This window comes from Anarrhichthys ocellatus, unplaced genomic scaffold (genome assembly GCF_004355925.1).
Source record: "Anarrhichthys ocellatus isolate YVR2014 unplaced genomic scaffold, GSC_Weel_1.0 scaffold66, whole genome shotgun sequence".
In the NCBI taxonomy this organism is placed as follows: domain Eukaryota; kingdom Metazoa; phylum Chordata; class Actinopteri; order Perciformes; family Anarhichadidae; genus Anarrhichthys; species Anarrhichthys ocellatus.
The window spans coordinates 1,415,634-1,431,448 of record NW_022280096.1 but is presented as its reverse complement, the minus strand read 5'-3'; the positions used below and the strand labels follow the sequence as shown (position 1 = coordinate 1,431,448).

Genomic DNA, 15,815 nt, shown 5'->3' with positions numbered 1-15,815 from the left:
GTGTGTGTGTGTGTGTGTGTGTGTGTGTGTGTGTGTGTGTGTGTGTGGGTGTGAGTGTGTTTGTGTGTGTGTGTGTGTGTGTGTGTGTGAGTGTGTGTGTGTGTGTGTGCATGCATACTTACACATAGAGTTCAAGTTTAGAGCATTTACCCACTGCAGCTCTGTGCCTCGTGGGTAGCTGGCAGTGCCTTTTTCTTTATGGCTGCCCATGCACACATCCACATACAGGTACATGCACACACACACACAGACCAACTTCTGCTAGAATAAAAAAAAGTGTTGACCACCGCCTCCCTGCAGCCTGTTTAGTTGGACAGACAGTAACAGACTTTTACTGTAGGTCTTCTACCAGCTGCCTCTAAACAGAGGGTTTTATCACCGCATGGTGTGAAGCAACCAATTACCGGTTATAGCAGACATGCGCCATGGCAGTTGCTCTGTTGCCCTTTTATAGATAGCATCGTTGCCTGGCGCAGTATTAATGTGTATGTGAACGATGAGGGAGGAGAGCATGCTAACATGCCTGTAAATATTTGATGTAAATGTTTAAATGTACACTGAGCTGCAGCAGAGGCCTTCAAACTGTTTTCTATTGAAACTAGTGAGCTTCCCTCATTTCTGACTCTATGTGAAAATACCTCCCTCTTTTTTTTCTTCTTTTTTTCTAGTTGGGTAATGTCATGTGGGGGCCTGAAGGACAGGACATAGTTCTGTCCTGCAGACAGGTGTCCTGACCTTCTGTCTGCACTCCCACGCCTCGGGGGACCTCTGCGAAATAGTGGCCAAGACTTTGACCTCGTCTCACATCTACAGTTTGTCTCTAAACGGAGGCCCACTGCAGATGCAATGAATCACAACACTGGAGAGTTGTTCGCAATATTATTGCAAACAAAATACTATCTGAGTGGATATGTTCGTTGGCTAGCTTGCCAAATTCCTTCATCAGCTAACGAGATCCAGGATGCAGCTTGTGTATTATGACAAATGCTGTCAATTTGATTGAATGGTCTAAATATATACAGATTATAACATTATTCTATATGATATATGTTTGTAATGTCATGTCAAGTCACTGTTATGGCCGAGGCCCAGGATTCTCTCTTGTACCAACAGAGTGCAGGTGTGTGAGCAACAAGATGCTGACTGATCATTTAACTGCCACCGTATTATTAATATCGAGGAGCACCTTTAAGAATAATCAAAGAAAAATCATTTTCATAATTACTTTCAGAGTGTTTCCTATCTCCCTTCAGACAAATAAATGGACCACTCATATGCTACAATTAGATTTCAAATGGCTCCCCTCCAATACCCACTGGCCATGCCAAGATTGCATTATTCACATATGGAGATGAAAGTCCCCTCTGATCCACCAAAATAACATCTTGTGCAGTAATCTGTTTGTAGATTTGATTCCTTTGATGATATTTCCCCTGAAGTTGGCTTTTCACCAGGGCATCATAGCCGTGAAAGGCATGTATGTAGGATGCTTCATTTCTGCTGTTCGCTGGCATGGCAGTCAGAAGAATGACCACGGGAGCTGTTAAAAGGTCTGCAGTAATTACAAGAAAGAAAAGACAGGGGAACAGGAAGTAGAACAGCAAACTTGTCAGAGGATTTTTACATTATCCAAAAAGCAAACAACAAATTAGACAGCTTTAACCGTTACCTTGTAACCGCATTTGTTTCATGAATTTGACTGGATAAACATCGCTAATGCTGTATCAAAGTCTTTGTTACCAAGTGTACAAGTCCATTACTTTGGCACACTGCTACAGAAATCCCCATCTTTAAAGGTTGTCTAATTAATGAATGCTATTCTTTTTTTTTGTCACTTTTAATTACATGCACATTTTAAAAGATTTTTGCCAAACTACTAAAGCGAGATATTCTTGCTAATGTAGAGTAAACACTACGTCAAAACAGCGAGAGCAATACGTGTTGATTTATTTTATTTCAATGATTAAAAGTTCCAGCCATTTTTTTTGCATTCTGTCTTCGGTGTAGCAAATTTTCAAAAAAAAACTTGAAAAGACTATTGTTCATTAACAGCTTTGGGTGAATGCCAAATGAGGTGTTAGTCCAAGTAAGTGAGAAGAGGCATGCTGAAATAGGCTACAAAAGTTTAAATATGCCATCGCTTACCCTCTTCCATCTAATTAGTCTCCTCGCAAAATCGCTGAAATTCAATTATGTTGGTGCCTCTTACATCCACACTTGAGGGGAAAAGCCCTCTTGCCTGGAAAAGCCTTTTTGCTCTGTAGTGCAGTTATTCAAATGAAACTCTTGACCTTGGGATTTCCGCCGAGCACTCACAGTCGGTAACCAACCACGCAGTTCTTTTTCTCCATTCAAGTCTTCAGATGAATGTCAGAAATGATGACACACTTTGATAGCTTTGCCCACAATGAATATATGAATTGATATGCAGTGGACTTCCTTTCTGTCCGACCGTACAGCCGGCGCCGTCTGGGCCGAGCAGGTTTGTAGGCAAATGTGCTACATTTCGGCGATCTCGGGTTCGCTGTACTTGTGCAGATAATCGGCCACTTGTGTGATTGTATGTGAGAAGACATCGTGTTTGTGTGTCTGCACACGTGCTTGCACACATTTGTATTTCACAATGTGCATTTGTCCCTCCGTCAGCCTGCCTTGTGTATGCGTGTGTGCCTCAGTCAGTGCTTGTGCTGCTGCCTGTGTGCGTTTCATGCTGAACATTGTCTGCTTGAAACACTAAGCAAATCTCCTCAATGTGATAATTGGCTCCCCGGGGTGCTTGTGTCTTTGCTGCTCATCATCGTCATCCCCTCCAGAAAAAAACGAGGGTGTGTTAGATGATATAGGCGAAGTTTGCTCGTTTGCCGGGAAACTGATCCCAAGACTGCCAGAACTCTTTTGGCACCAAGAAACTTTGAGGCACTGAGACAGCGGGGCAGATCCGGTGTAACCTGGCTGCAGGCTGCTATCAGGCATTGTGTCATTGTTGTCAGCCAGACGCGATGCCATAGAGGAAATTAAGTATTTGAGGCAGGTGATACATGATGCAAACATCAGCTTCAATGGCTCCAATGTCATTGAGAACAATCAAGAGGTTTTATTGTTTCTCTTCAGGAAAGAAAAATAAATCTCAACGGGAGGCTTCTGTGTTGAATCTTGCCATGTAGGGTTATTAGTCAGAAGAAGTGAAGCTGTTGTTCGGGCTCGCCATGCTCCACTTGTTTAGGTATTTTTCATGTCACATAGACGACCTTAGCTGGTGCTTTGCAGCGCTGGCACCTGAGGTGTGTAAAATGCAGACCTGTTTGTGCGCCTGAAGGCAAATAGAGACACTCTATTTGCAGATAGACTTTCCCCGTCTCTCTTTCACCCTCTCATCCATATGTTCTTGCAGTCTCCAGGGTATTGTGGACCACAGAGCAGATTGTTGGCCACTTCATAGGGAAACAGTGAGACAGCTGGGCACCCATCACAAGGCCGAACAGATGTTCAGGTGACTTGCAGAGGCAATGAACGGAAAAGAGAGGAACAACAGGGGGGAGGCAGAGGGTGATGAAAGAAAGGGATGCAGAGGGATGTGGTGGCAGACAAAAAAATAATAATTATACATTGATGCATAAGCACAGAGACTTCATTAGCAATTCCCTGTCAGACAGGTGGGCCTAACGCTTCCCACTATCCTCAGGCCACACAAGTCTGTTTCGTCTCTCATATTGATTCACCCACTAGTATATCTGCTGTAGGTCCAATGCCTTTGATATCTTGATTATCTTTGCCTAAATGTGGACGGGATGGCTAAGCGGCTCAAGGATTCAGTGCTTTAATTCTGACGCACCTTAGGGAACATTCAGAAGTTGGAATTGAATTCAACCCTGCAACCACGTAATGGAACTTTTCCCTTTTTACTGTGATGATAGAAAAAGGAAATCCACAAACAACTTTCACAGATTCTGTGTCTGAGGGCCAATCTTGATCCAATCACTGACACAAATCTGCATAGTGGCTGATATAATAACAGAAACGTTCATTCTGGTGAGCTTCTCTACCCCCTTTTTTGACACACTGCATTTGCCAAATCAAACCAGACGAAGGTTCTTCAATTTTTTTTCCCCACCCCATCTCTTCTTTCTTGTGCCAGCCTTTGTTCTTTGGTTGCAAGTCTCATATATAATACATGAGGATTGGGAGACTTATCCGGTTCTGGCCGTACTGGCTAATATTCCCTGGAAAGAAGCTATATTTAAGAGCTGGATAGGTCAGAGATGGAGCCAGGGGAGCTGCTGACTTCTACCCAAAAGGTGGTGGTGGCTGAGTACAATTAAAAGCCTCAAATACAACTCGACACAATTATTTCTTAGCAGTGGCAAAGTAGCTGTAAAGGAATTACAGCAGATTTCGCCTTAATGGAGGTTTGGATCTAGTTTTGTCAGAAAAGTGTGTTGTTGGTAAAGACACTCTGCTCCCTAGTGTCTAGTTACAGAATGTTTGTACATCACAGAATTGGATTTGACCCTTTTCTCTTGTTATCTACCTCTGTTTCTCTTAGAGTACATCTAATTCCTGCCCTTTTTTACTTCCTGTGTTTCCACAGCTGGCACCACCTATATCTTTGGTAAAGGAGGGGGTCTGATCACATACACGTGGCCCAATAATGAGAGGCCAAGCACACGGACGGACCGGCTGGCAGTGGGCTTCAGCACCACCATCAAAGACGGCATCCTCGTCCGCATCGACAGCGCCCCTCGTCTGGGTGACTACATCATGCTCCACATCGTAAGTACTCATGACAACAGTTAATACACAGGCACTCTGCTTATGGCCGTGCGGACCTCGGTATTTTTCTGACCAATAATAGCTTGACTGTGGTGATTCAAAGACATTATACAACACCAAGATTACTGACTTGTTCATCTGATCGCCGCCATTGTTTGGGTTTGTGTCTGTGGGGGGAGGTGGTGATGTAATGAAGTGGATAATCGTGTCGTAGTTTAACTAGTGGACTGTTTGTAGTTCAATGACATTCATCCCCAGACAGACATCATCTGACCAATAGGTCCTGTGCGATCTAGCTGTGTTAAACAGTGGCCAGAGATGACAGCTTGGTTGCATCATCACCCCAGACTTCTTGAAATGCACATATTTATACATACACAAGTAGTAGTACCTCCGTTTCTGGACCTCAGTAATTCATAAACCCTGTGTTCAGCCATGACTTTATTGTAATTTATTCAACATCTGGTCCAAGCTAATTATGAACTGATTTATATTTATTTTAGCTCCTATAAATTAATAAAAGCTTGTTTTTTTGTCCATAAGCAGTCATATGTTTCCAGCATTACAACAACACACATAGAGAACACACCTGATAATCATTCCATAAGGTTTACACATTGCAGTCTTCAGGCCAAATTCAGCCCATCCTGCTCAAACTGAATAATACAAAACAGTGCAGATCAATAAAGGAAAAAAGATAGATAACTTACTCCCCTGCTGTAAGTCTCTGCTCACCAACCCTTTCCAGAATATCCCTGCTTCTACACCACATTCAAACTGCCTCCCAGCATGAATAATGAATGCAGCTCTCCATACATATGCAGGGTGTTCCCACACATTGAAGAAACATGAGAGAAAACGGGGGGCTGCGACTTGGAATTCTTGGCCAGTCGTCCGTGCATCCATGCGGCATCTTAATACACTCACTTCACGACCTTGTGTTTGACTCGTTTACATAAGCATTAAGTATTTAAATAATCATCAACAGTAGCTCAATGAATGCAGAGCATCAAATCAGTGTGATGGAGGGGATGTAGAGGCAGCGGTGGGGGGGGGGGTTTGCTGCTGACGCCATGCTAAAGCAGATTGAAAGTATTTTTCTTCTTAAAGAGCTTCCCTCATCTCCTGAGTGCTGGCCATGTGGTGCAGAAAAGCAGCCATCTGCTCTGCAAAGATGAGGGCCAACAACAAGCGCTTTTGAGCTGCCTTTACAGTATTGAGAGAAAAAGTGAATGTGTGCGTGTGCATGTGTGTTTGCATATGTGAGAGAGGAAGTGGGATGGTGTGGATTGAGAGAAGATGATAAATATGTACAATGTGGGAAACGCCTTTCTGGGTCCCTAACGGACTGAGTAATTGAAGGAACCCCTAAAGGAAGGAAAAGGAATGCATTTTTAATTCAAGCTTTTAAGATATCACAGCATAGCTAGCCAAGCAGGGTATCTCTCATGATTTGGCTGCGAGTCGTTGGGCGGTGAATGTCTTCATTCCTCCAGTCTCATGGCGCTAATGAATTTATTAATAGAAAAAACGCAACTGGAGATTTTGCTAATTCATTCAGAGAAGCAGCATGTTTGGAACATGTGGGTGATTTTTGTGCTGCATTGGTAACATTGCACTGCTAATATTTCATATGATTTATTGGCAGCAAAGGGTGTACAAACCAAGTAGGTTTTATTAAATATTAACGGTGATTGTACCCTTAAACTATAGAATACACTCCCTAGGCTCCATGTTTCCCACAATTACACTGCTATCGAACAGAGACCAAATAAAGAAAGATTGCCACAGGTGAGCTGTAAATAATTAATTAGACCTTGAGTGAATATTTAGCTGGTGGATTTGGTTTCATCTTGAGGAAAATACACCACTGCTTGACCTCAGGTCTAATGTTTGTTGTTGTTATCTGGATAACACATTATCATTTGCCCCATATTAGACTGTCTCCCCGGTTCTCTAGTCATGGGAATATTGAATCTCTCAAAAGGTTACCACAATATGGGTATTGAATTCACAGCTAAAACAACTTTGCTGTCTGTACAAGATTTATGTATGGAAGAAAATGCAACAAAATTAGAAGATATTTCAGACTTCAGTGAAATGTCATTAGATAATAACTCCTAATGACAGACATCAGGTCTTCGCCGTCAGCGTTTTGCATTTTCTAATGAATCTGGAAGAAAAGGTTATGCACGTTTACCCCTGTCGATTCCTGATATATGTCTAACCAGAGGTCTTATCAGGCCCAGGGCCATTACCTAAGCCTTTGTAATTATTAGGTCACTACTTGAGAATCAGCACACTTATGTCCAAATACAATAGGCACATTATAACATATTGAGCAGTGGCGGACTCAGACTGTCTGAAGGGGAGGAACGACAGAAATGTGGGGCCCCAGCATTCAGAAAGTAGGAGGCACTTTACCATGATTTCTCCACTGGAAGAGCACCTTAGAAGGCACTTGATCACATTTTCTCCACTGGAAGGGAACCCTAAAGGGCATTTCATTATGTTTTCTCTATTGGAAGAGAACCCTAAAGGGTGCTTCATTATGTTTTCTCCATTGGAAGGGAACCCTAGAGGGCACTTCATTATGTTTTCTCTATTGGAAGAGAACCCTAAAGGGCGCTTCATTATGTTTTCTCCATTGGAAGGGGACCCTAAACGGCGCTTCATTATGTTTTCTCCATTGGAAGGGAACCCTAAAGGGCACTTCATTATGATTTCTCCACTGGAAGGGAACCCTAAAGGGCACTTCATTACATTTTCTCCACTGGAAGGGAACCCTAAATGGCACTTCATTATGTTTTCTCCATTGGAAGGGAACCCTAGAGGGCACTTCATTATGTTTTCTCCACTGGAAGGGAACCCTAAAGGGCGCTTCATTATGTTTTCGCCATTGGAAGGGAACCCTAGAGGGCACTTCATTATGTTTTCTCCACTGGAAGGGAACCCTGAAGGGCGCTTCATTATGTTTTCGCCATTGGAAGGGGACCCTAAACGGCGCTTCATTATGTTTTCTCCATTAGAAGGGGACCCTAGAGGGCACTTCATTACATTTTCTCCACTAGAAAGGGACTTTTGAGGGCCCTGCACCACATGTAATCCACTGGAAGGGCACTTTAGAGGGCACTTTATAATTTTCTCCCACTGGAAAAGCTCCCTAGAGGCCTCATTTTCAATGTCAAGGCACCCTTAAGGGCACTTCATCACATTTTCTTCACTGGAAGGGCACCCTAGAGTGCACTGTGATTTTGAGTATATGGCATGGTCGAGGCAACGTTTTATTTTAAAACAGTTTTATGCATAGTTTTAGTTGCATACAGACCTTTTTTTGATCACTTCATTAGATCATGAATATCTTTGACTGACCTTGACTTTGTCTTTGACATAAGTATCTCTAGCTTGCAGTTTTTTTCTGACAGAAAAAAGGGCGAACATTGCATTTTCCGAAACAGCCAGAGCTCAGAGAAACATAGACATTTTGGGGTAAGACCCTAATCACTGACTCCCTCCGTAGTCTCCCTCCCTTTTTTTCTTTTGCTTTCTTCATTATCTCCTCTCCCTCCTCTCTGTGATTAGCTTACGGCTTGTTTGGCAATCATGAATTAAAATGCTGATTGTAGTGTTTACATTTTAACTGCTAAGAACAACCGCACACTTGGTAAAAAAATCTGAGGGGCAATTTTAGGTAATGTGCGGAGGTGAGCACGACATTTTGCCATTGCTGGTATTTCATTTTCGAGTTCATTTGATTTGTGATTTCTAATGTTGAACGTAAGACAGATGGGGACAACTTGTGTTTTATGTTGCACACAATAAAATCGAATCTGTATGTCATGGTAAGGCAACGTAAAGCTGCGTGGAGAACATATATCAAAGCTGTTTGTGTCACAGGTGACTTCATAGCGTAAGATGAGTCAGAAATATGTGTGTACGTTTAAATCATGACTAAGCAGTGAGCTAGAGGACTCATACGGTCACCAGGATTGCAGGTGAAGATTACCCAAGACAGACACACGCACACACTCACACACACACTCACACACACACTCACAAAAACTCCCATTTTTGCCACAAAAAGACATGACAAGACTGCTTAACAGACATTGACGTAACCTTATTACAATGATAGATATGCTGATTTTATTAAAGGATCATTTTGCACCTCTGTCATAAACTGTCTGGATATTAAAGGAAAATCAGCACTGTCTATGTTTTTTAAAAGACAACCCTGTGGTAACATCAATTTGAATCTCCAGGGGCTGGGACAATCTGAAGGTAAATAAAAGATAGAGATTATGGATGCAGCAGATATATACATTAGCCTCTATGAATTCTGTACTTGTAAGCCCTAGTCTACCATCTACAGTAAGAGGTTGGATTCAGAGTCAGAGAAAGAGAGAGGAGGGTGACATTCAAACAAAGTCCTGGCCTGGGTTTCATTAGAGGACACAACAGTAACGCTGTTTACATTGTTTGAGCACTGCAGTAGAGCGGCGTGTGGTGAGGGCGTGCTGAAGCCTGGTCCATCGCGGCTCCAGTGAGCCCACCCAGACTCACTTCCGTGGAAGACGTCGTAGGTAACAAGTTGGAGTCAGGCGAGGGTGAAACGACAACGCCCCATCACGTTTCATGTCTGGCAGCTCCTTCGGTTTCCAATTAAGGGAGAAAATCACTGCAAGACACCTGACAAGATAAAGACACTGCGAGTATCGCAGCACATTTCTGTAACAGCTAACTTAAATACAAAGTGATTACGATGGAAACTGCCATTGCCAGTTTATAGATAACATGACATTAAGCTCCTAAAAACTGAGCTGCTTTTTGTTTGAACTATAAACCATTCTCGTTGGAAAGGCTAGTTTATTACTTGTTTGTGTGCTTTGAACCTTTCAAACCTAACAGAAATTATTTAATATGAATTTGTAGTTTTGTTTGAAAGGTGTTAGAAAGCTTTAAGTTTGTATGGTTTGTGTTTCTTCATAAAACTTTTCCCAAACACATGTGCATCTTTTTATCTTATCTCACGGGACACATGCGCTGACACTCTCAATCCCTGGAGATATGAGAAATCGTTCAAACAGCAACCAATCAGGCTCATATGTGGTAAAGGCGCGACAGCACACAGACTTCCATTAGCACTTGAATTTTGCCCTCATGCTAATTCACATGCAGAAAAGGTGCTGCTGGATAATTGAAAACCCATGTGCAGACACTCAGACACAAGATGTGGAGTGAGATGAATGGCTGTGGATGGTAAATGCTATATCGCGCAGACCATGCTGTATCCATTGTTTTCCCATCACCCTTACATATGTTACATGCATACATACACGAATGCATGTATATTTGAATGTATTAATGAGGGAGTGCAGATGCATAATTCATTCAGTTCCTCACTCATTCCTGTCTCTTCACATCCATCCATCAGCTGAATGTGTTTATGTCTGACATTGTCTTTCTCCCCATCTACCTCCCCTCCTCCCTTTTACCTCCCTCACCCTCTGACAGACCTAATATAAGATGTTGGATGTGTACCTGTGTGTATCAGCGCCTTTATGACCAGCAATGTATTGCCTCTATCGAGTTACCCTACCTCGGCAGGGAAAGATAGATATTATCGCGGTTGTGGCTCATGGCCCCTGATAACATTACAGCTTCTTATTTGACTTTGTATTTCCTTACCTCCCACATTTGATTCCCCCCACGGAAATAAAGAGCTGGGAAAATATACATCGCATCTGTTTTCACAACTCGTTGCACGTAGTACACGCAGTCAGCATTATGATAACTTTGTTGATTAATAAGTATTTCTCTGAAGCTGAGAGTCATTTTTATCTCTACTGCTTTGATATTCAGATTTTCACTGTGATACAACAGACTGTATTGTTTTACCTTACAGCTTTTATTTTAACTAATGATTCAATTGTCTTTATCAAATCAGTAATGTGATTGGCACCAGCACAGGTTTCCTCCTTTGAGGTCAATATATAAGAGCAGATTATTAGCACCATACACTCCCTGAAGGTGACTCTGTTGACATAATGACTTTTCACAGCAGGCTGAGCACAACTACCACGCTAGCTGCCAGATGGTGAGTGGGCATGTGTGTGAGGTAAACCTTTACATGCTACAGCAGGTACTTCCATGAGACGCTCTGAAGCCCTAGAAGATCATCAAGGATCATTCATGTTTGTTGTTATTGGGGATTTTAAGGTTGTGTTCGCTGTGGCAAATTTTATTTTACAGACAATACAGAATTTACTTGACAATTAGTACAATTTCATGCTATTTTATTAGATTGCTAATCTAAACATTGGACACTAAACTTCTTGTGCTCACTGTCGGTGTTGGCAAAATGTTTGTGTGGTCATGACCGGATTAACCTGCTGGGGAGTCTCAGGGCAACACGTTTGCTGTTTAACATCCCACTCCTAACCCTCAACTCTGGGAATTTTGTTTACCATGTTGCCTCGAAGTTCGCACATTGTACAGTTCACACAGCAGGGTATAGTATTAATGTCCAGTGAACCAAACAGTACGCCTATTAGGATGGACTTTTATTCTCCCGATATCGATTCTATTACTCAGGGTAACGACCATAGACTTCTTTCACAGCAGATATTTTGGCATGTTACAGCAGGAACAGCACTGGGTGTGAATAATAAATGAATCATGGCTAAATTCCTTGTAGCTGCTTCAGTTCCATGCATGCTGGCTCACTGTCACACTGTCATGGCTTACAGGGACACTTGAGCAGCCCACATCCATCGGTAATGTTATCAGAAACACATGGTTGTTTCCTACCATGACAAGTCAAATCATTTTTATGTAAGCTAAAATCAATGGAATGAATTGTGGAAGAAGTGAATTATACATACAGCCAGTACACTGATCTGCTTAATTAAGACTCATACCAATCCATTGGTAGCGCCTATGATGGAGTAACACTACCTGGTCAGTTAGCTGCTTTGTTGAGGAACATGCGCCATATGAACACAGAAGGAAATAAGATGATAAGGGTCCTAAAACTAGATTCTGCATGAATAATGCAGTTGATATTGTACTTTAGTGGTGCAAATTAATTCATGATTTAATGCAACCAACTGATATTCAGTGATACTGGGACTTAAAGGGCCCTTGTAGGGTTCGGAGCCTCGAGGCAGTTGTTTGCTTTGCCTGGTTGTGATTCTGACTAGTGCTGTCTACTCCTGAAAAAAACATCCCTATAAATTTCACTTGCTTTTTCAAAGGAGAACTTGACTGAAAATCTCTTTGCTGTGGTTATTTTTGCAAAAGTGGACCATCTCCAGTACCTTGGTGGTTCTGTTGTATTCGAGAATACTTTGTTCTTACCGTCAATGTAAATTAATTTATTGATGTAAAACCACGTCTCGCAGTGTATTTACTAAATGAAATAGACATATTACACACCAGTCTAGGAGGAAGAGGGCCGACTGTCCTATTTAGCTTAGTTTTGTTCTTCTGACATTTCTTTTCGCCTTCTCTTTGCTGATCCTGCCCTAGTATCAGCTATAACCATAAAATAATATGTAAATAATATAAACATCTTCACAACAATCTCCTCCTGCTTCCCTTTTAACGGGCTAACGTATACTCTCTGCCAAACTATAAAGAATGTAATAACTACATAGAAATTGTCTCACTGATGGTCTCGTTTGCGGAAGTAGGTCAGATAGAGGCATCAGTATTCAATTTGTTTCATAACTAGTTTAAAAACTCCTTGTAGTAACTTTAAGGATGAAGTGTTTGGTGCCTGTGATCATTAATAACTAACTACTTCAACAGACACCTTCGCTTTAACTGAAAACACAGAAAAGAGATCCACAGACGCATTTAAATCCACATTACACAGAAAGCCTCTTTGCGTCTTGTATTGTCTCAAACAGAGCATGCATGGATACACAAAAACATGTGTACCACAAGTTCTCACCCTCTTTAGCTCTCCGTCTCTGGCTCCCAAAACACCCACCCACACTCTCACTCATTCTCTCACTCTCCTCACTATGGCCATGTACATATAGAAACACACACACACACACACACATATGCAGGCTCCTTCAACAAATTCTCACACCACGGTACACTGGCACTGACTCTCCAAACCTGATACCAGGGCTCTTCAGGGACATCTGCCTGTCACTCATCCATGTCAACTAAAGGCCCTTTGGGGGGAACAGTTTACGGAGCAGACCCTCTGACACAAATACACACACTCACACACGCACACACACACACACACACACACACACACACATTTTTGCAGAGCAACAGCAAAGTAATAAGCGCTCAAGTTAGACAAACACAGCAACATTATTACAATGTAGCCATGTGGTCCTTGGCCTTAGCCCCGGCCTCAGCGATGTATATTTCATGGACTAAGATGAAAAATTCAATGAGGAAGAACAAACAGTGCGCCTCCCTCTCCCTACTTTGCTCTCTGACAGACACCCCCCCGGGGGATGCTCGTGTTTTCACAGCTTCATGGTAGGACATGAATCCCATTCTCACAGTGATGAAGAGACAGGAGGAGAAGATGAAAGAGACAGAGAGTGGAGCATCGTGTACATCCAAAAGTAGAACAAATACAAGAGGCTGAATGAAGAGGAGGTGGGAAGAAAGGAGTTGGGGAGAGAGATGTGGGTATTTTAGAATTCAGAGCAGGATCAGAGACAAACTTGGTTCAGATAGGTCTCAGCACATTGGCTGTGAATTCCAAATTATGTGTTGCCTTTCTGTCTCACTCTGATGCCCTCCCCTCCACTCGCTACCAGCTTTCCCCTTCTTATCTCCCGCTCCTTCTTATCTCTCCCCCTCTCTCTCTGCTGCACTGCCTCAGCACTATTGTTTTCATACTAACAGCTAGATTGGGCGTTGGTAGCTGATCGGTCAGTCTGTTTGAATTCAGCTGCAGTGCGAAAAATATCTCCACTCAAGCTGCTGGTAGAGGCCAAGGTTATGCTCACAGAGGTGCAGACATTGTCTGTGGCGGCCATTTTAAATCCAGGACTCTACTCTACTAAACCAGTTGTTTTTTATGTCATCAGAGATTTCAGAATACCAGTGTTTGACATAATAAAACATTAACGTAATGTACTATTTACTCGACAACAGATAATTGCAGTTGAGTTGCATTACTTTTCTCTGTCAAATCTGCCACACACACTTGTTGAATCGTCTGTATTCAACATAAAGTGACACATTTTGGAGCCATTAACTGACCGTAAATAACAAGGTATAAATAACTGTAAGCTGCAGGCACACATGCAGTCTTCACAGTGAAGCTACTGGGTTCACACAGCCTCCAACTCTGAGCAAAACCTCTACCTAGTTTCCAGCTAGCCACTGGCTAGCTAGCTAGCTTTGGAGTTACTGTAAAGCAAATAGAGAGCAGAAGTGAAGCGCAGCTAAAACAGATTAGACAAATGACATTATTGGATATTGTGGATGTGTACACACATGATAACAAATTATTAAGAAATTATTAATTTAGTTGGAATCAATAATCTGACGTTTTGGAAAAGATTTGTATTCACTTAGAATAAATGAGAAGATGGAGATCACCCAGATGATCTGTTGGTGCTATCAACAGATATAAAATGCATAGAAACAGTAAAGAGGAAGTATACTGCCCAACACTGGTCCTAACAACATAGAACTTTTGAAGTAGCTGCATTTACACTACATGCTCTCTGAGATCCAAGCACCTGACGTCAGTCAGCACTGCCACCATCTTATAATTTCCTCTATTCACCCAGCTCCAGACGCTATGCTGTGCTTGGGTGATGTGCGGGACAGCTTGTGACAAGCACCTAATGAAAGATCAGATGGATTTTGAATCGATGGAGGTTTGTCTCACACACAAGGCTCGGTGCCATCTCGGCTCCAAAAACACTCCTAAATCTCTACGTTTACCCGTTACAGCCACTCAGCGCTCCTCTGTGCTCACCTGAGCCGCCACAGGACAAAGACACAGATAGGAAGACAGACATGGAGAGACAGGTTGGTGGAATAAAACCAAATAAAAGAAAGAGATTCACATTTTAGCAAATTGACTCTCTCGGATTATCGACATGGCGGTGTGGGGGGGGGGGGGGGGGGGATGATAAACGTCAACATTAGAAAATAAATCTAGCGAAAAGAAAGCAAAAAAAAATCTTAAGCCTTCAATGACGGTGTGGCAGATTGGCTGGCTCACAAACACACAGGTACATACACATATGTACACACTGCAAATGTATTCATGGAGGATTAAGCGCCAGCAAGAATTTGTTTTTTCCTCTCTGTGTCTCTCTTGCTGATAAAAAAAAGAGGGGGTTTAAATTTGAGAGTGAAGCTCTCAAAGCTCTACAGATGGATTGAAAATGTGAAAGTGAGTACCTGTGCATTTTACCGAGTGCGGGTTAGTATTTTCTTAATCTTCCCATTATTGACTCTCACCATGAAAAGCTCTATTGACAAGGAGACAAAGAAAACTATATCACTTTTTTATGAAGCTGGGATCATCAGAAAACCAATCTATAGGGATAAAAGATATTTCCTACTGGATGACTCTTATAGAGGATTATTATAAGCACTGAATCACTGAAGGTTATGGAGTCTTTCTCAAAGTTGTATTGATCCCCTAACGTTCTGGGCAGCAGCGGGGCAGATGGCCAAGGACATGACAGGCAAGTCTTCCATCTCCACATCTCTTGCTCTGCTCCTCCGTTGCCCTCAGCCATTTCCTCTCTCGTCTCTCTAGTGTTGAAAAAAAACAACATATTTTCTATTTTTAGTGTGAGCTCCAGTTCTGCAAAGCACTCCTTTTGTGCCCCAGCACGCACACACATAGACACGCATGTGAACAGCCTATCTCCTGTAAGGTTAAAGCTGGCTCCGAAGAGGCCACGACCATCGATAGAATCCGGTCTTATTGGGCGCAAGTGGACCAATGGGGTTATGACCTTTTTATCTGGATGGCATTATTTGTCTAACTCTGAGACGTGTGTATTCACGTGTTGACTTCCTTCTGTCTAGTT

The 15,815-nt window shown here is 42.3% G+C and overlaps 1 protein-coding gene across 18 annotated transcripts in view; it reads left to right on the top strand.

The window, feature by feature from the left end:
* The window catches only part of nrxn3b (neurexin 3b), a 389,076-nt gene that overhangs the window by 316,715 nt on the left and 56,546 nt on the right, over positions 1 to 15,815 (top strand). For all 18 annotated transcript variants that reach the window (XR_004213678.1, XR_004213677.1, XR_004213676.1 and 15 more), the window contains one exon: positions 4,589 to 4,770. Coding sequence is in view for 15 of the 18 variants with exons in the window: in XM_031872805.1 (XP_031728665.1) it covers positions 4,589 to 4,770 (182 nt within the window). In the remaining 3 variants the exon portion in view is untranslated. The remainder of the gene's footprint in view (positions 1 to 4,588; positions 4,771 to 15,815) is intronic.